Source organism: Hylobates moloch, unplaced genomic scaffold (genome assembly GCF_009828535.3).
Source record: "Hylobates moloch isolate HMO894 unplaced genomic scaffold, HMol_V3 SCAFFOLD_36, whole genome shotgun sequence".
NCBI lineage: Eukaryota > Metazoa > Chordata > Mammalia > Primates > Hylobatidae > Hylobates > Hylobates moloch.
In genome coordinates this window covers 1,552,227-1,571,776 of record NW_026652311.1, presented here as the reverse complement: position 1 = coordinate 1,571,776, position 19,550 = coordinate 1,552,227, and the positions used below count along the sequence as shown (strand labels likewise).

The 19,550-nt window shown below is 41.8% G+C and overlaps 1 protein-coding gene across 1 annotated transcript; it reads right to left on the bottom strand.

Annotated features, from left to right (window-relative positions):
- Positions 1-2,785: 2,785 nt before the first annotated feature.
- LOC116463433 (P2Y purinoceptor 3-like) lies at positions 2,786-3,882 on the bottom strand. The gene is given in 4 exon segments (XM_032146532.1): positions 2,786-2,827; positions 2,829-2,897; positions 2,900-3,205; positions 3,208-3,882. Coding segments are annotated over 4 exon segments (1,092 nt in total).
- Between the last annotated feature and the right edge of the window lie 15,668 nt (positions 3,883-19,550).

The following is a 19,550-nucleotide window of genomic DNA, read 5'->3' as shown; positions in this document are numbered from 1 at the left end:
TTATATTTTTGCTTCTCCGACAGTCTATAACTTCCTTAAGGGTTGGGATTGTGTTTGGCACTTTTGTAGCTTGCTATAGCCATCATATTTTCATCCAATATGAAAATACTAGCCCCAGTGACTGTATTTCGAACATCTTAGTATTTGCTGACCTTCGGTTTTGTTTTAACCTGTCCAAACAGTCAGCAAGATTATGGAAGATTCTAAGGGCCCAGGGGGATAACAGATTTGAGGATCCCAGCTTTCCCCAGGGTGGAGGGCATTGAATGGGTAAATTCAGGAAGGACATTTTTTTTTTTTTTTTTTTTCTTATCCCCATCTACAGGTGAGTTTTCTCTAATCACAAAGGAAGTGATGAATATCGTCTTGCCTCAGGTTCAACAATGGATTCCTAGTTCTACTTACAATGGGGTCCTTTTCCCGAAGGGAATAGCCTAGTTTGATCCTAGTCTCTTGAGATAATTGTCCCTGAAAACCCAGGATACGATGTCAACTCAGTTAAACTTTTTTGATCCTAACTGTCCAGAAATAAGTTAAAAATGGATGTTTATACTTTGCTGTTAAGTAGGTCAAAAAAGTGCAGAAGCAATTTAGCCTTATATGGATCAGAGAAATAATTGCGAGCACATAGGTTAACAAGAACTTAAAGGCAGGAAATCTTTGGCTAGGAGTGTAATGTACTTTATTTTTAGAAAAGACAGTGCATCCTGAGGATTCTGCATTAGTTTTCTTTCCACCTCCAGGGTTGAAAGGCTGGTGGGCAAAGAGCTAGTGGCTTCATGGCGCGTGGGCTGGCTCCAAGCCTTTCCTGGGGGAGCCTGGTGCACCGGTTTCTCTAGTAACGTGAAACCTTATTAATTTGTAAGGGCTGATAATTGGGACTGTAACTCAGCTGAAACTTGCCTATGTGTTATGCAAAGAAAGGGCCAGAAATTAATGATACAAGCCAGAGAGCTGAGAGAATGTTCAAAAGAGCAAACATTTTAAGCTCTCTCAGCTCCTATAGAAACATTTATTTATGTGGAAACAGCTGACCTGCTAATTAGAAAACATCCTTGCCTATTCGTTAAACCAATTATTCTGGGGAATTCTGCTAAGCAACACTTAGTCCAGTTCTAATTATTGTGTGTGCTCGAAAGCAATAAACTGTACTTTTAGAATAAAATGTTATAATGTAGGCATATACATGGTTTACTCAGACATTTCCTATAATTGGAGTGAGATAGTAATGAGGGGTTATGCTTGTTTCTTATAAAAAGAATTTAACCACCTTCTCTTCATAGGGAGATTAGTGAATTATTAGATAATTTTTTTTTTAAGAGTTTCACTTTTGTCGCCCAGGCTGGAGTGCAGTGGCTTAGTTTCGGCTCACTGCAACCTCTGCCTCCCGGGTTCAAGTGATTCTCCTGCCTCAGCCTCCCGAGTAGCTGGTATTATAGGCACCCGCCACCACGCCAAGCTGATTTTTGTATTTTTAATAGAGATGGGGTTTCACCATGTTGGCCAGGTTGGTCTCGAACTCCTGCCTTGGCCTCCCAAAATGCTGGGATTACAGGCATGAGCCACTGTGCCCAGCCTAGATAATGTTATGGGTACACCTGAGAAATCCTTAGAAATCATTATTATTAGAAATGAGAGGTTTTTTTTAAGGTTATCTTTTTGGATTACCTTGCATCTTAACTAAAGCGTTTTTAGGGAATAAACGTCATTATGACTTAAGACATTGATGAAGATTTTTTTTCATAAACTCTGACATCATGTTTAAATTTAAATAAAAATGAGGCGAATCAGTTTTCTTGAAGCCACTTTACTCTGTATCTCCCATTTTATCCTGCAGAGCTTTTCCTAACAAAAACACTGGTTAAGAAATGTAGTAAAAGAACACACAAGGTCTCCTCAGTGTTCTGCAGATAACAGCAACTGTGACAACAAGCGAGCCAGCCTAAAATGACGAGCCGGTGCTGTCAAGGAGAACTTGGGACGGCTCTAGGCTGGTGTTCGGATGGGGGCATAGCTTTCACGCTTAGGAGCATGTGCTTCGGACGCCACTGCCTGGCTTTGAAAGCTCCATTCAACCCTATGATCTGGGCATTCTCCCACGGGTAAGCTTGGACAAGTTACTTGGAGCTGTGCGTGTCAGTTTCCTTCTCTGTAAATGGAGGAAACAATGGCCTCCACCACAAGGAGCTATTGGGAGGGTTAAATGAGTTCCTCCATGCAAAGGTGCTCTTTCATAGTAAGGGTTTCATTTACAGGTCCATTTGCTCACTCATTCATTCAGCCCCTATCTATTGTGCCCTTACTATGTGCCAGGCCGTGCTATGGAGGCTGGTATGAGGGGTCAGCCATCAGAGGAGATCTCTGTCCTATTGGAGCCTATACTTCAGTGGAAAGAGATCATAAATAAGTAAATGAGTCAACAAGTCCAGGTAGTAATAAATGTTGCAAAGACAATATATAAGGAAATAGAGTGATTGGGTTATGAGGAGAGAGGTCAACATTAGCTAGGGTGGGCAGGAGTGGCCTCTGAGAAGGTGACATTTGAGCTGAGACCTGAATGACGAGACCAATGTCAGCTCTCTTTAAAATAAGAAAGTTTTCCTTTGTTTTGGTGGCTCTGTCCATACACTTATTTTAAACTCACTTAACATCAATATAAAAGTATCCTTTGCAGCAGGACAGTTTTAGGAGGTCTTGAGCCCCTCTGCCACCAGCACTCGTCTGTGTACAAACAAATTGTTGCTAGTGGTGTTGGAGCTTGTTTTCCCCAGGCTTCACCTTGGCATTACCCAGATCTGTTCACCCCTGGGCATCTCTTCCTTCCCCCCAGCTGGATACTCACCCAACTTGTTCTGCCTCAGTTTCTGGAGGAGCCTGACTCTATTTTTGCCCCCCCCCCGAAAGAAAGTACAGGACTGGGTTGATGCAGCTGCTCACACTCACCAGAGGCCTCCATATCTTGTAGGCCACACTGGCTGCCATCAAGAGCTGGCAGTCCTGAGAAAGCAGAAAGCGGATGGTGAGGTAGAAGGAGCGAGTGATATGGAAGGGCACAAAACAGAAGGTGAAGAGGCCACACACCAGTAGGATGGTCCGGATGGACTTGGCTCAGGCTGTGTTGCCTGTCCTCATGAGGTTCTCCTCTGGCTTGATCAGGCTCCTGACCATCAGTGAATAGCACACCAAAATGACCAAGGAGGGTAAGACAAAGCCAGACGATGTCAGAACTATGCCGTAGGCAAAAAACCGATCAAAATTCTCTTGGTTGGTCATGTCATACCAGATCATCTGGCCATTGATGTAGTCCGTGTGGGAGAAGGCCAGTGTGGGCAGCAGCTGGAAGACCAACAGGGCCCAGGTAGTGCTGGTGCCCAGCCAGGCATGCCTGCGGGTCCGGCAGGGCAGCGAACGCAGTGGGTGGCACACACCTAGGAAGTGGTGCACAGAGATGCAGGTCAACAGCAGGATGTTGCCGTAAAGGTTGGTATAGAACAGGAAGTGCACCAGCTTGCAGAGCAGCTCCCCGAAGGGCCACCTGTCATCTAGTGAATAGGTGATGATGAGGAAGGGCAATGTCAGCACATAAAGCAGGTCGGCCACCATCAGCTTCACCAGATAGATGGTGGCACAGCTCCAGCACTTGGTTTGGCACCAGGAGTGCCACAAGACAGTGCCATTTAGTGGCAGCCCTAGGATAAAGATGATACTGTAGGCCAGGGAGAGGTAGACTTGCTTGTACTTCTCTGAGAACTGGCAGAGACCTTGTGCCTGTGATGTGTTCGTGTCCAGCTTCTCCATGTCCCAGGAGGCTCCCTCCAGGAGCAGAGCTCCACAACGGCTCCCGCTTCTGCTTCCCCTGGAAGGAAGCAAAATGGACAGCATAGCATCATGACTTCAGCCTGGCATCAGCCTCTGTCTCAACCCGGCATTCAACTTTGTCTCCCAAAGTCTAGTCAGAGACCTTGTTTAAAAGAGACCAACCCCAGGAAAATAGAGTATTCAACAAGGGCCAAATCTTCCAAAGCTGGGCGTCTAGACTTACCAGGTCCAAAGGGTTGACCTCACATTGACTTGTATGCTGTCTACTCTAGGCTGGGTTGTGATAGAAATGGTGGGATGACACTGTCATTTAAACAGGGTACTCAGAACCTCCAGCTCTGTGTCTCCTCCTGCTAGAATCCTTTGCATAGAGTCAGGAAATCTCCAAGGGGAGGTATTCTAGCCAGAGAAGCAGGTATATTCCCAGGGGCTGAAACTGCCCACAGTTTGGTCCTAACCACACAGACCATAGTAGAGTAGCAAGTGACCCTTGGGGATTAGAGAGGATTAGGGAAAGCCCAGGTTTTGCCTACAGGCTCTGCTGGAGGATTTTGATTTGTATCTCTTTCAGTATTTCTTAACTGAGTATTTGAATACTGAGGCCGATTTGCTTATTAACCATCTTAGCATCTGAACATCCAAGAAAACAAATCTGAGCCATGAAGCCAGGTGGAACTTCTTCCTTATTCCTTCCTTGCTGACAAAGTAAATGCAATAGGTGGGCCCAAGTAGCTTAAGGAGGTCATGTGCAGAGCATGAAGGGGAGTCAGCGTGTGAGCCAGCCAATCAGCATGGAGCCCACGGCAACTGAAAGATGTTTAATTCTGGGGCTTCATACTAGAAGCTTAATATTTAGAAAGACAGGTTAAAACAAGGGAAGAGAGAAAAGCGTAAGTTAGGTAATTTTGGGGATAAGTTGAGTGTTGCCTGCAAACTATAATATAGACAGAACCAAAGAAACAGAGACTTCATTCACTCTGTCAATCAACAAACATTTATTGAGCATTTGTTGAGTCAGGCACTGGGAACATGAAGATGAATAAGACACAGCTCTTGCTTTCCAGGAACTCACAGTCTGGTGGGGGAAGACATAAATGGATACAGCTGATTGTAAAATGTTGTGGAAAACTGGTCAACAAAGTGCTGTGAAAATCTGCAGGAAACAGCGAATTCTCCTCTGAGGGAATTGAGGGCAGGCTTCTTAGAATAGGCAGCATTTGAACTGCTTAGGAGAAGAAACATGAGCTTGCTAGCAGAGATGGGTGAGAGGCATTGGGTAGGGGGACTGCACACCCAAGGGAATAGAAGCCGAAAGGGCACAGAGTGTCCAGGGAGGGCAGGAGAGTCAGCAGCTGTAAGGAGGATGTCTTAGCAGGACAGTGATGGGATATGGCTACTATGATGGTTAGTTTTAGGTAACAACTTGACCGGGTTAAGGGATACCCAGGTAGCTGGTAAAGCGTTATTTCTGGGTATGCCTTTGAAGGTGTTTCTGACAGAGATTAGCGTGAGGGTCAGTGGGCTGAGTAAGGAAGATCCACCCTCACCCAGTGTGAGCGGGCACCATCCAATCAGGTTGAGGGCCTGGATAGAAAAAAAAGGCAGAGGAAAAGCATATTTACTGTTTCTACTGGAGCTGGGACACTCTTCACCTGCCCTTGGACATCAGAACTCCAGGTTCACTGGCGTTTGGACTCTGGGACCTGCACCATCTGCCCTCTGGGTTCTCAGGCCTTCAGCCTCAGACAGTTATACCATTGGCTCCCCCGATTCTGAGGCCTTTTGACTCAGAATGTGCCACACCGCCAGCATCCCTGCTTCCCCCGCCGGCAGACGGCATATCGTTGGACTTCTCGGCCCCATAACTGCTCAAGCCAATTCCCATAGCAAATCCCGTCTCCTGTATCTGTATAGGAGATATAGATGGCAACATGGTCCTGGGCCTGGAACAGAGAGAGTGACTGGTCAGACCAGTGCGGGGCTGTTGAAGTGCACGCAGGTGACAGATGACCAGTATCCCAAGCAAGCCCATGCAGGGTGGATGCAGAGCAGGAGACGCTGCTGAGGCAGGAGTGATGGGCCTCATTGGATGTGAGGCATGAGCCAGATGAGTTGAGAGAGTCTCTGAGCTCTACAATGTTGAGGACTGTGTGGGTGGTGAGGGTCTGAGGTGAGCATGAGGCTGAGGACTGGCATTCTGAGGTTGGTTGGGGGGACGGTGGCTCTCCATGCCTCAGCCTGCTGAGGGGCTCACCACCCTGCTCCCTGGCTTTAAAATCTGGAGAGCAAAGCTTTTATGGCTGGGCGAGTAAAAAAGCCGTTTTCATTCATTTTGTATTCTATAATTTGTTCATGCTGGGGGGCTGGAAAATGCTTAGTACTTTCTAGTGAAGCTGACTTCCCATCTCAGTGTCGGCTCTTGGAGGGAAGCAGAGGCGGGAATCCACCATGATTTAGTACTGGCTTGGGTCTGGCAGTCCACCCACGTGATCTTACTTAATCCTCAGAACCAATCTTGTGAGCAAAACATTATTATCCCTGTTTTATGATGAGGAAATTGAGAGTCAGAGAACCCTCTAGGGCCTATTAGGACCCCTAGTCTAGTAGGCAGTACTCTGATCTGGCCCATGGGCTAATGCCCTTCAAAAGACTGTTTAGGGGTAGTGAGAAGTGCTCAAATCCCACCTCTGCCAAGGACAAGTATGCCTTCTAAAGCACTCACCATATCTCTGATCCACGATTTCCTCAGCTGTTGTAAAATGAGACAATCCCTTTCTGGGGAGACTGCTGTGAGAATTACCTAGAAGAGAGGCAAGTGCCTCACAGGGCTGCCACGAGGGAGAGAACCCACACGTTTTCTCTTCCCCTCTCTTCCCTCTGCCTCTTTTAGAGACAGTGGTACCCTGGAGACCTGAGCTCTTTGGTTTATGTGGCTGGATGGGAGGGCAGGTGTGGCTTTGCTACCCCAGGATGGACAGGGTCACTTTATTCCTGTCTGTTACTGTCTGTGGACCCAATTTTGTCCACCACCAATTCATATGTTGAAGCCCTAACCCCAACGTGACTGTATTTGGAGTAAGAAAGTAATTGCAGTTAAATGAGGTCATAAGGATGGGGCTTAATCTGATATGATTGGTGTTCTTACTAAAAGGAACACTGGCTGGGCACGGTGGCTTATGCCTGTAATCCCAGCTCTTTGGGAGGCAGAAGTGGGAGGATCATTTTAGGTCTGGAGTTCGAGACCAGCCTGGCCAACATGATGAAACCCCATCGTTACTAGAAATACAAAAATTAGCAGGGTGTGTTGGCGAGCGCCTGTAATCCCAGCTACTCGGGAGGTTGAGGCAGGAGAATTGCTTGAACCCGGGAAGCGGAGGTTGCAATGAGCCAAGATTGTGCCACTGGACTGCAGCCTGGGAGAGAGAGTGAGACTCCGTCTCAGGGGAAAAACAACAACAACAACAAAAAAACAAAAACAAAGGGACACCAAAAAGCTTGCTCTCTCTGCCATGTGAACACGTGGATTTAAATCTGTGAATTGACGTTAACATTTAATATTTTATCTCCATCTGGAGAATGTCTTGAACAAATGAAATCATTTGATGGAGTCTCATAAATGCCTTCAGACAGTAAAAGTTTGTTTTTACAAGTTTTAAAAAATAGTAACTTGATTCGTATGTACAATTCTTAATTTGCAAATATGAACTAGGGACTTATTTACATCACAGCATAATTATTTGATTTTTAACAGGTTTATATAAGGGGGCCCCCTGGGTACAATTAATTAGGTGGTGGATTAAAGTAGCAGGTGGTTTATTTGGAATTAATTTTCTAATGTGCTTCAAATCCACTGGATAACTTGATGTTATTTGGCCACCTGACCACTAGGTGGCAATAAAGACCAACAGGTTACAATCCCTCCGCCTACCCGCTGCCCCGCCTCAACCCCAAAAATGGAAGCCAGAATTAGGGTTGGGCTCTTGTCCAGGTATAGCAGCTGTGAAAGAGATATAGTTCATTGAAGACATGTAAAAAAATCCCACCGATCAAAGAATCTCCTATTGGTCTGTTGTCTGCAGTTACTATGTTAGGTTCACACAAAGAAATAGAGTGTAGCCAGTTGAAAGCTGCTGGTTGGGATGATTCTTCAGACCATCCCGTGCGATAGGCATGGCAGGCACCTTTTCCCCATTTTACGGCTGAGGAAACTGAGGTTCAGAGAGGTTAAGTAGAAGTCATGTCTATGGTGATTTGGGGAAAGCCTGGACTTTTTACAAAGCAGAGATTCAGCAAGTTCCCAGATTTCCGGGGAATGTTTTCTTACCTACGTGTCCCTCCAGTGCCTGTCACCACCACCTGGAAGAAGAAAGACGTGGAAATAAAATAGCAAGTCGTCTCTCAAGTCACTAGATATAGCACCTCTGTCATAGATGACAGAACCCTAGCTCAAAAAGCATGATCTGGAGATAATAAAAAGAAAGATAATATATGATATTAAAATAAAAACTGACAAGAGTGAGACCCCTCTCCCGTCCAAGTACTAACCAGGCCCAACCCTGCTTGGCTTCTGAGATCAGGCGCATTTAAGGTGGCATGGCTGTAGACACATAGCAACCCTATACTCAGTTTAACATATACCTTGAGTCTGATCATAAATGGCACTGATGTTAGCTTTTTAATGATTTTGTATTATATTTTTACAATGTAGGCTTACATTTTCTCTGTACCTGGGCCCCTCTTCCATGTTTGAATTGTCCTGAAATATGGGAATCCAAGGGCTTTTATTTTTTCACAATCAAAGCAAATCGGGTTCTTTAAATAATTTAGAAGACTTTCTAGAGACAGTGAGTACTTAATTTCAATAATTAGTTTGTATAGCAGCTTGCACATTTTTGTTTTCTGTTTACAAGAGTCTGACACAATTGGCATCTTCAACTTTGTGTAAATAGGGGGAGTGATTGGGAAACTTTTATTGTCACAGCAGAGAAGGTGGCTGCTCTGAAATCAATGTGACTCTGGAAAAATAATTACTACCTTTCTCTTTTTAATTCATATGTACATTTGTGTGATACCCCAAATTGACTCTGAAATCAGAAATTTTAACCTCAATTAATGATGTGGTAAAAATAGCTGTAGCTATATTGTCCTGTAGTTGTGAAAGCCCATCACTGCCTCTAGGCTCAGGACTCTGAAAGGGGATTTTGAAAAAATCTTTTTCCTTTTACTTTCATTTAGCATCAAAGATCTTTAAATGCATCATGACTGAGTCTTCCCTGTGTGCTGTGTATGAAGAAATGTAGAAAGCTGGTTTGGTTTCGGGCAAGATAAGATATCAGTTGCAGAGCCTGGGGCTCCAGGACTTGTGGCAAAGTTGCCTAAGGCATCTGTAGAGTAGGGGCTGTATCCCAGGACCCCTCCTTTGATCTGGTCTTACCCTCAGGCAGCATGTTCCCCTGACAGCCTGCCTGGAAAATGCTACTTACAGTGCTAACACCCTGGTGTGCTGCCCACCATCAGAGCTTTCTTGTTGCTATAGGATTTCTGGGGTGGGAGGGTGGTGCTGGTGGGGGAAGAATCTACAGCAGCTCTGGACACTCAGCATGTTGGGGAGGAGGGAGAACGATCCTGTATTAGCCTGAGTCACCCAGAAAGCAGAGCCAAAGCTGAATGGGCTACCGTTTTATTGGAGAGTGTAATCCCAGGGAGCAGGAGTGAGGGACAGGGGAATGACCTGTTGAAGGAGAGAGAACCAAATGTGAGGACTTGAAGATGTGTTATTGAGTTGGCCCACACTCAAGGCAACTGAGTGCGCAATTCCAAGGGACTGTCCTCTGAGAATCTGAAACCTGAATTTCCTGTGTCTCGGGAATCGATTGTGCCTCATACCCTCAGGCACAGGAGAGGGAAGCATTTATCCAGCAGCTCCTGTCTCCTTCTGGCCAGGCCCACACTCCTTGGATGAGCTTCAGGGCTGCTCTTCCTGCAGGGGCTTTGAGAAAGACAGTTCTCCTCCAAAGGGGGCTATAACAGTGGGTACATGGCACATCCTGTGAGAACAGAAGAGGATCATAAAGAGAAGACACACTTAAAGTGAGAGGATTTCCTTTGTCACGGAACCCTATTATACTTTTGCCTTTTGAAGTATTAACCCCTCCCTCCCCACATACTCCTGGGTACCGCTTCGTGGGAGATGAAGGGTTCATGCTGTAACTGGCCTTGGATACTTTCATGGGAAGTGATTTTTCCAGTTTCTTTTTACTATTTTTTTTTGTATTAAGTTGTCTATTTTTTGGTTATTGATTTCTAGGAGTTTTAAAAATATATTTTGGGTAAAAGTCTTTACATTACACGTTACAATAATTTTTTTTCCTACTCTGTGCCTTACCTTTTCTCTGGCATAATGGTATATATATATATATATATTTTGAGGAATAGAAGTTCTTAATTTTAATATAGTCCAAATTATCACTTTTTCTTTTATGGTCCTACTTTTTGTATCTGGTTTAAGAATCTTTCTCTACCTTGGGGTTATAAAGATATTCTGTGTTACCATAGGAAAGCCTTTCCCCTTTAGATCAAATTGATTTGGTCCACTAAAGTGTTTAGTGTTTGTATGTGTGTCTCACCAGCTCTGTTTGTGTGTGTAAGAAAAACAGAGAAACCTGCTCAAATTTGCATATTGAAAAAATATCACTCTGCTGTTTGGAGAGCAAGGAACACTGGGAGATGAATTAGGAGGCTATTGCTCTAGTCTGGAAGATAGACGAGGAATAGGTGGGTATGTAGAGGGCTAATGAATATGACTTGGTGATGAATTAAATATGTGGATGAGGGAGGGCTTAAGGACTACCCCTAGCAACTCTTCTGCTGCTACCAACTGATGCCTTCACCTTTCTTCTATTATTTCATTGCTTTTTTCTAAACACTTCCTGTTTCCTCCTTGCCTCTCCTGACTCTGCCTTCTCTCTGAGCATCCTTTGGCTTCTGCTCGTGTTGCAAATTACTAACTCTGCAGGCAGAGCCAAAGAAATTTTCCCAAGACACTGATTGGCCCAGGTAGTCAGCATTATTTCTGTTTGGGTAGGACAGCACAGCCAGACCTCTCACAGGCAGTAGGTCAGCACACATATTAGCTGGCTGGGTGGCCCCTTCACTATGGCCAGGGGCTGGTGTCATGGGGCTCACGGAATTAATGAGCAGTGCATACTTGATGGAGATGAACATTTAGGGTTGCTCTGTCTTTAGGGTCTTTCAGAAACATAGTTCCCCTCAGAAGGGGGCTGTGAGTAACAGGCGCATGGCATGTCCTGTGAGTATGGAAGAGCAGCAGAAAGAGAAGATACACTTGAGGGCAAATTTTCTTTTTCACTTCATGTTTTTAAATAATGTCTAAATTATGAACTTGCTTTCTGAAACATATACTTAGAAATTTCTCATGACTCTAAAACAAATATGAATAGCAAATATAATATTTGAAGCTGGCCTCCAACACAGAGAGTTTCATTTATTAATAGTATGCGAGTCAGAGCTTTGGCTCTGAGATATTTTGTTCATGCATAAACCTTATATTTGAATTGACAGTACTATTAATGATGGAATGCAGTTATGTATGTTTATGGTAAAAGAGCAAAGTGTGTATTTTTGAACCCGATTATATATGAGACAGATTAAAAACAGTAGATTTAGAAAATGAATATAACCCTTGATTTCCTGTTCAGTAAAACATGTCAATGGGGAGGTCTCTGAAAGCCTTACAGTGAAATATGAGGGGAAGGTGTGGAGTTGCAAGGGGTTTCATTTAAACATGAGGCTCATGTATTAATATTTTCATTGATTTATTTTCCTGCCAATGTGTTCTGACATAAATATGGTGATCTATAATGTATTGACCATAAAAGTCAACATTATTTTTAAAGCTGACTCAGGGAAATAAAACCTCATTGTTAGTGCTGATATATACGGTATGTTATCCTGTTGAAAAATTAACCCCTCTTGTCCTGCTCCCAACTGAACTAAATAAGAGGTAAGCACTTTGATGGCTGCTGACCTTTTGTGCATGTTTTGCCCTATGGCCAGTGTCTGGTTTGCAACGGGATTGGCCCATGATATGAAGTAAAGGGCAGCACATATTCAACACTCTTCAGGGAAGACTCTGCCAAGAATGACAGGTGATCAGCAAAAATCTTTGCATTTTAGAGGATCAAAAGGCCCGTGAAACTTTTCTGGACACATACCATGGAGCCTATAACCTGTATCATTGGTGAACAGTGAGAGCAATGACAAGAGGGGAAGTGGCACAGAGGCCCCAGCTCAGAGGGGAGATGTGGAAAGCATCAGCCATGGATGCTCACAGAGAAAAGCCTGAGTCTGAGATGCCAGAAGCAAGGGCTGCACACCCTGTCTTCTGCACAAACCAACCGCAACAGTGATTTGGGCTTCAACAAAATAATCACTACGAAATGAAAATCGAGCCAAAGAGAATTTAATTTAGTGGCATAGAAAAGAGTGCTAATGAGACCTGGGGGATCTGGATGACCTCTCCTTCTACTTGGTTTCAGGACAGTATAAGTTTGGTGAAAATAGCAAAATACTGAGAATTTTAAAGCAAAAGGGGCCCCCAGGTGCCAGGCAGGTGTAGTCACTTGATAGATGAAGAAACTGTTAAATCCAACAGGTTAAGTAAGTGATTTATCCATGGTCAAATAGCTGGTTAGTGGCTGAGCTGTGTCTGGAATCCAGATTTCTGGTTCTCTGTCTAGGGCTTTTTCTACTCCATGCTATCAGTTAGAAGCCATGACTATAGAGCCATGACTGTACACATACATGGAGGATATCCACAGAACCACTGGAATCTGGTTTCTAATCCACCCCTGCACTGCAACTGATCTTGTCAAGGCTCCCCATCACCTCCATGTTGTCAAATTCTGCAGAAACTTTCCTGACTCATTTAAACCTCTAATCAGTGTATTCCGCAGTTGAGCACTCCTTGAAGCAGTCTCTTCTCTTGCCTTTTCGCCGTCAGTTAGGACTTTCTTGCTGATGAGAAAAACCCAGGCCAAATGCAGCCAGGCAAAATGACAATCCGTTGGCTCATATACTCAAACTGTCCTGGTGAGGGTGGCTTTAGGTATGATCTCATGCCAGAGCTCAGATGGTGCAGCTGGGACTGCTTTTTGTCTATTTCTTGGCTCCATTTTCTCCAGGTTGGTTCCATTCTCATACGTGCTTTACTCTCCCCTCATGGTGACAAGATGGCTGCCATGGATTCTGCTCTCATTTACTTATGTGCCAACCCAGCAAGAAAAATTACACCTCAGCCAGCAAGTCCTGGGATTAGTACAGATTGGGTCTATTGTCTTGTCTTAAGCTCCGTGTTCATCCCTGAAGCAACCACAGTGGCCAGAGTGATGGAGTACATTGATTGGGCAAGTCCTTAGTCAAATTCTTCAACCCTAGACCTATGGGAGAATTAGTCTCACCCAAATCTCATGTATTTAGCATGAGAGAAAGGCAGTTCCCCTAAAGAGTATTTGGGTTTCTGTTACCACAAGAAAGGGACTGAATACTGGGAAGCAAAAACAACAAATGCCCATAACTTCTCTTACATCACACTTTCCTATTATACTTCCTACCTCACTCTCTCAGTCTTGCTCATGGTATCACCGCCCTCAACTGGCCTCTGATGTTGGAATTCTTCCGGGTTCAATTTCAAGCCTTCTTCCCTCCCATGTCTATACTTGCCCCCAAGGCGATTTCATCCAGTGCATTGTGAGAGGAGAAGATTATTGTAGCCCAAGGCACTTTGAGCCAACCTTGGCTAAGGTTGTAGTTGAAATTGTAGGCCATATAATTTAATGATAAATAATTTAATGGGAAATCATGAGAGGAAGAAAGACTGTTGACACAAGTGTATTTGAGAATGTGAAGCACTGAGCTACTCCTTATCCTTTGCTCTGAAGATAAGGAACGCAGTTGAGGGGTATTTACAAATAGTTACCATAAAGGCACAAAGAATAAAGTATATTAGCTAGATGGGCTAAAAGTCCTATTAAGGTTAGATCTCTATATACTTGCTCCTGTCATTGTGAAATTGAATTTCTGGCTGATTTATTTGCTGAAAGGTGAAGAAATTTCCTGGGATATTTCCCTTCTTTCTTACAGAGGTTTATTATAATCATCTATGGAATATAATCTTTGACCATGAGGCTATGGTTACTGCAAAGTTTCTTTTACATATTTGTTGTGGGGAATTGCATTTATTCACTTTGTGTGTGTTATAAGACATTGTATATACTAGAGTATGTCTAGGGTAGGAGATTGGATTTATATATTTAGGCTGCTATGTGCCCACCAACACTGCAAACGACATCACTGACTTTATTCCTTAACTCCTTTTCCACATAAATTCATAAACCCAATTTCTAGTCAGAAACCATCAAGCCACTTTGTCTTGGTTTTCTCATTATAGGTTTATTTGAGAAAAATAAGCTTGTGATTCTAGCAAAACAATTTCTAAATAGTATAGGAAACTTCCTTTTTTCACACCATTTATGTCTTGACAAACCCCTAATTCATATCCATAGCTCTGTTCTGTCCTCTGAGCTCCAGACTCTTATATAAAATTGCCTGCTTAGCACCACCTGGATACTTTACAGATTTCATTGACTTAATATGGTCACAAGTGAACTCCTAATTTCCTCTATTTTTCCTCCCACCAAATTTGCCACTCTACTCAACATTCTTTGTCATTTCAGTAAATGGCACTCTTAGATATCCAGTCATTCAAGCAAAAATCCTAGAAATCATTCTCTATTTTTCTCTTTTTCCTTCTCTCACATCAGTCCATCACAAACTCCTTTCAAATATCTGTTAAACCATCCACTTCTGTTCACTCACTGCATCACCTTGGTCTTTGCCACTGTGACCTCTTGCATGGCCCTCTTCAATCGTGCTCCTCACTGGTCACCATGCCCCCTTCTATCGTACTTCCTGCACAGCAGCAAGGTTCATAGAAATGAAGCACAAGTCAGACCATGTGCCCGTCTAAGCTTCCTATTGTTCTTTGGAATAAAATGCAAATATCTTCCCGTGGACTACAAGGTTCTGTGTCATCTTGTTCTTGCCACATTCCAACCTTGTCTTGTCTACTCTACTTTTCAGTTGTGGGGACACACCCACACCGGCTGACTGCAGTATATGAGGTGAGGTATGATTTGGAAACTGAACACATAGACACACAGACACACAGACACATACACACACAAACCCCACCCTTATTGGTTTAGTCAGGGCCCAGAAGCTTCTGAGAAAAAGGATGGCCACAGAGGATGGGAGCAGATGCAGCATATTTTCATAGAGCTTTTTTTCTCATTGCTAATTCCTCATTGAGATGTCTATGCTGAGCAGAATAGGGTCTTTCTTGTTCTAAGAAACAGCCAGATTTTTGCTGTACCCCAAGTATTTTATATGTAAGACACATCAAGACTTAGCTTAATGTTCTGTGTACTGTCTTCTTACACTTATCTGATTTGAACCAGATTCACCATCAGCCAAGCCACATCCTTGTTGGAGGAGAGTCAGTATTCAATTATGTAGGAAAAATATTTCTGCCTCTAGCTTTCCAGAATTTATTTTATTTTTATTAATTTTTAAAATTTTTAGTAGCTTTTGGGGGTACAAGTGGTTGTTGGTTACATGGATGAATGGTATAGTGGTGAAGTCTGAGATTTTAGTGACCCCATCACCTGAGTAGTGTACATTGTACTCAATATGTAGTTTTTTGTCCCTCCCCCTCCCATCTCCCTTCTGAGTTTCCAAAGTCCCTTGTCACTCTGTATGCCTTTGTGTACCCATAGCTTAGCTCTCATTTATAAGTGAGAGCATACAGTACTTAGTTTTCCACTCCTGAGTTACTTAACTGAAAATGATGCCTCCAGCTCCATCCAAGTTGCTGCAAAAGATATTATTTCATTCCTTTTTATGGCTTAGTAGTATTCCATGGTGTATATATATCACATTTTCTTTATCCACTCATTGGTCGATGGGCATTTAGGTTGGTTCCATATCTTTGCAGTTTTGAATTGTGCTGCAACAAATACATATGTGCAGGTATCCTTTTGATATATTTGCTGCTTTTCCTTTGAGTAGATACCCAGTAGTGGGATTGCTGGATCGAAAGGTAAACTTACTTTTAGTTCTTTAGGAAATCTCCATACTGTTTTTCATAGAGGTTGTACTAATTTACACTCCCACTAGCAGCGTATAAGTGTTCCTTTTTTACCACATCCATGCCCATGTCTACTATTTTTTGACTTGTTAATAATTTTTTGACTTTTTACTCTTCCAGGAGTAAAGTGGTTTTAATTTACATTTCCCTGATGAATAGTGATGTTGAACACTTTTTCATACATTTGTTGACCATTTGTACATATATCTTCTTTTGAGAAATGTCTATTCATGCCCTTTGTCCGCTTTTTTGGTGGGATTATTTATTTATTTCTTGCTGATTTGTTTGCGTTTCTTGTAGCTTCTGGATATTCGTCCTTTGTCAGATTCAGTTTGCAAATATTTTCTCCCATTCTGTGGGTTGTCTGTTTACTCTCATGATTATTTCTTTTGCTGTACAGAAGCTTTTTAGTTTAATCAGTTCCCATTTACATATTTTTGTTTTTGCTGCATTTGCTTTTGGAGTCTTAGTTATGACTTCTTTGCCTAGGCCAATGTCCAGAAGAGTTTCTCCTACATTATTTTCTAGAATTTTTATGGTTTCTGTTCTTAGACTTAAGTCTTTGATCCATCTTGAGTTGATTTTTGTAGAGGTGAGAAATAGAGATCTGGCTTTATTCTTCTACGTGTGGCTAGCCAGTTTTTCAAACACCATTTACTAAATAGGGTGTCCTTTCCCCGATTTATATTTATGTATGCTTTGTTGAAGAAGTATTTGGTTTAATTCCAGGTTCTCAATTATGGTTTATTGGTCTATCTACTTTTATACCAGTACCACGCTGTTTTGGTGATTATAGCCTTGTAGTGTAATTTGAAGTCTGATAATGTGATACATCCAGATTTACTTTTTTTCTTAGGATTGCCTTGGCTACTTGGGCTCCTTTTTGGTTTCATATGAATTTAAGGATTGTTTTTCCTAATTCTGTGAAAAATGATATTGGTAGTTTAATAGGAATTGCATTAAATCTGTAGATTGGTTTGGGCAGGATGGTCATTTTTACAATATTGATTCTTCTAATCCATGAGCATGGAATGTATTTCCATTTGTTGGTGTCATCTGTGATTTCTTTCAGCAGTGTTTTGTAGGTTCTCCTTGTAGATATCTTTCACCTCCTTGGTTAAGTGTATTTCTAGGTATTTTATTTTATTGTTTGCATATGTTATAAAAGGGATTGAGTTCTTGATTTGATTCTCAGGTTGGTCATTGTTGGTGTATAGCAGTGATACTGATTTGTGTACATGGATTTTCTAACCTGAGACTTTACTGAATTTGTTTATCAAATCTAGGAGCCTTTTGGAGGAGACTTTAGGGTTTTCTAGGTATACAATCATATTATCAGTGAACAGCGATAGTTTGACCTCCTCTTTTCCAATTTGGATGCCCTTTATTTCCTTCTCTTGCCTAATTGCTCTGGTTAGGTCTTCCAGTACTATGTTGAATACAAATGGTGAAAGTGGGCATCCTTGTCTTATTCCAGTTCTCAAGGGGAATTCTTTCAACTTTTCCCCATTCCATATGGTGTTGGCTGTGGGTTTGTCATATATGACTTTTATTATTTTGAGGTAAGTCCCTTCTATGCCTAGTTTGTTGAGGGTTTTTATCATAAAGGAATGCTGGAGTTTAATGAATGCTTTCTCTGCATCTGTTGAGATGATCACATGGTTTTAGTCTTTAATTCTGTTTATGTGATGTATTTGGTTAGCTAGTATTTTGTTGAGGGTTTTTGCATCTATATTCATCAGGGATATTGGTCTGTAGTTTTCTTTTTTGTTATGTCCTTTCCTGGTTTTGGTATCAGGATGATACTAGCTTCATATAATGAATTAGGGAGGATTCCCTCTTTCTCAGTCTTTTGGAATAGTTTTAGTAGGATTGGTACCAGTTCTTCTTTGAATGTTTGGTAGAATTCAGGTATGAATCTATCTGGTCCTGGACATTTTTTTTGTTGGCAGTTTTTTATATATTATTATTACCAATTCAGTCCTACAGGTTGTTATTCATCTGTTCAGGGTTTCTATTTCTTCCTGATTTATTCTAGGAGGGTTGTATGTTTTCAGGATTTATCCATTTCCTTTAGATTTTCTAGTTTGTGTCCATAAAACTATACCTAGTAGTCTCAAATGATCTTTTGTATTTCTGTGGCATCAATTGTAATGTCTCCAGTTTTATTTCTGATTGATCTTGTTTGAATCTTCCCTCTTCTTTTCTTGGTTAATCTAGCTAATGGTCTATCAATTTTGTTTATTCTTTCAAATAACTAGCTTTTTGTTTCATTGATCTTTTGTATTTTTCTTGTTTCAAGTTCATTTATTTCTGCATTTCTTGTAGGGCTGATCTGGTAGTGACAAATTCCCTCAGCATTTGTTTGTTTGAAAATGCCTTTGTTTCTCCTTCATCTATGAAACTTATTTTTGCTGGATGCAACATTTGTGGCTGACAGTTATTCTGTTTAAGGAGGCTAAAGAAGGGATCTCAGTCCCTTCTGGCTTGTAAGATTTCTGCTAAGAAGTTTGCTGTTATTCTAATAGGTTTTTCTTTATAGGTTACCTGATTATTTTGTCTCACTGCTCTTAGAATTCTTTTCTTTACGTACTTTAGATAGCTTGATGATTATATGCCTTTGTGATGTACTTTTTGCAATTAATCTCCCTGTTCTTTGGGCCTCTTGTATTTGGATATCTGAATTTCTATTTAGCAAGGCCAGGAATGCTTTTTTCAATTATTCTTTCAAATAAGTTTTCCAAACTTTTTGCTTTGTCTTCTCCCTCAGGAACACCAATTATTCTTAGGTCTGGCCTTTTTACAAAGTCCCGTATTTCTTGGAGACTTCATTCTTGTCTTTTTTCTTTATTTTCATCTGATTGGGTTAATTTGAAGGCCTTGTCTTTGAGCTCTGATGTTCTTTCCTCTACTTGTTCTAATCTATTGTTAACACTTTCTGCTGCATTTTGTAATTCCCTAAATATGTTTTCCATTTCCAGAAGTTGTGATTGATTTATCTGTAAAATGTCTGTCCTTTTGGAAAATTTTTCATTCATATCTTGAATTGTTTAAAAAATTTCTTTAGGTTGTTTTTCACCTTTCTCTGATATCTCCTTGAGTAGCTTAATAACTAACCTTTTGAATTCTTCATCTGGTATTTCAAAGACTTCATCTTGTTTTGGATCCATTGCTGGAGAGCTGGTGTGATTTTCTGTGGGTGTTATAGAATGCTGTTTTGTCATCATAACAGAATCATTGTTCTAGTTCCTTGTCATTTGGGTAGACTATTTCTTCTAATTATTATGAATTTATTTTTGATTTTACTTTTTCTTTAAATTTCTTTTTTTCCCTCTTAAGGATGCGACTTTAATGTTTATAGTTTATTGTAGCCTAATTTGGCTCTTGGTGCTTTCATGGGTGAAGACTTTGTACGCGTTCCTTGATTATAGACGTATGATGGCTTTCTCAGATGCCGGTTGTAGTAGCAATGTGCTTGGTGTATGAGCAAGTTCATTGTCTCCTA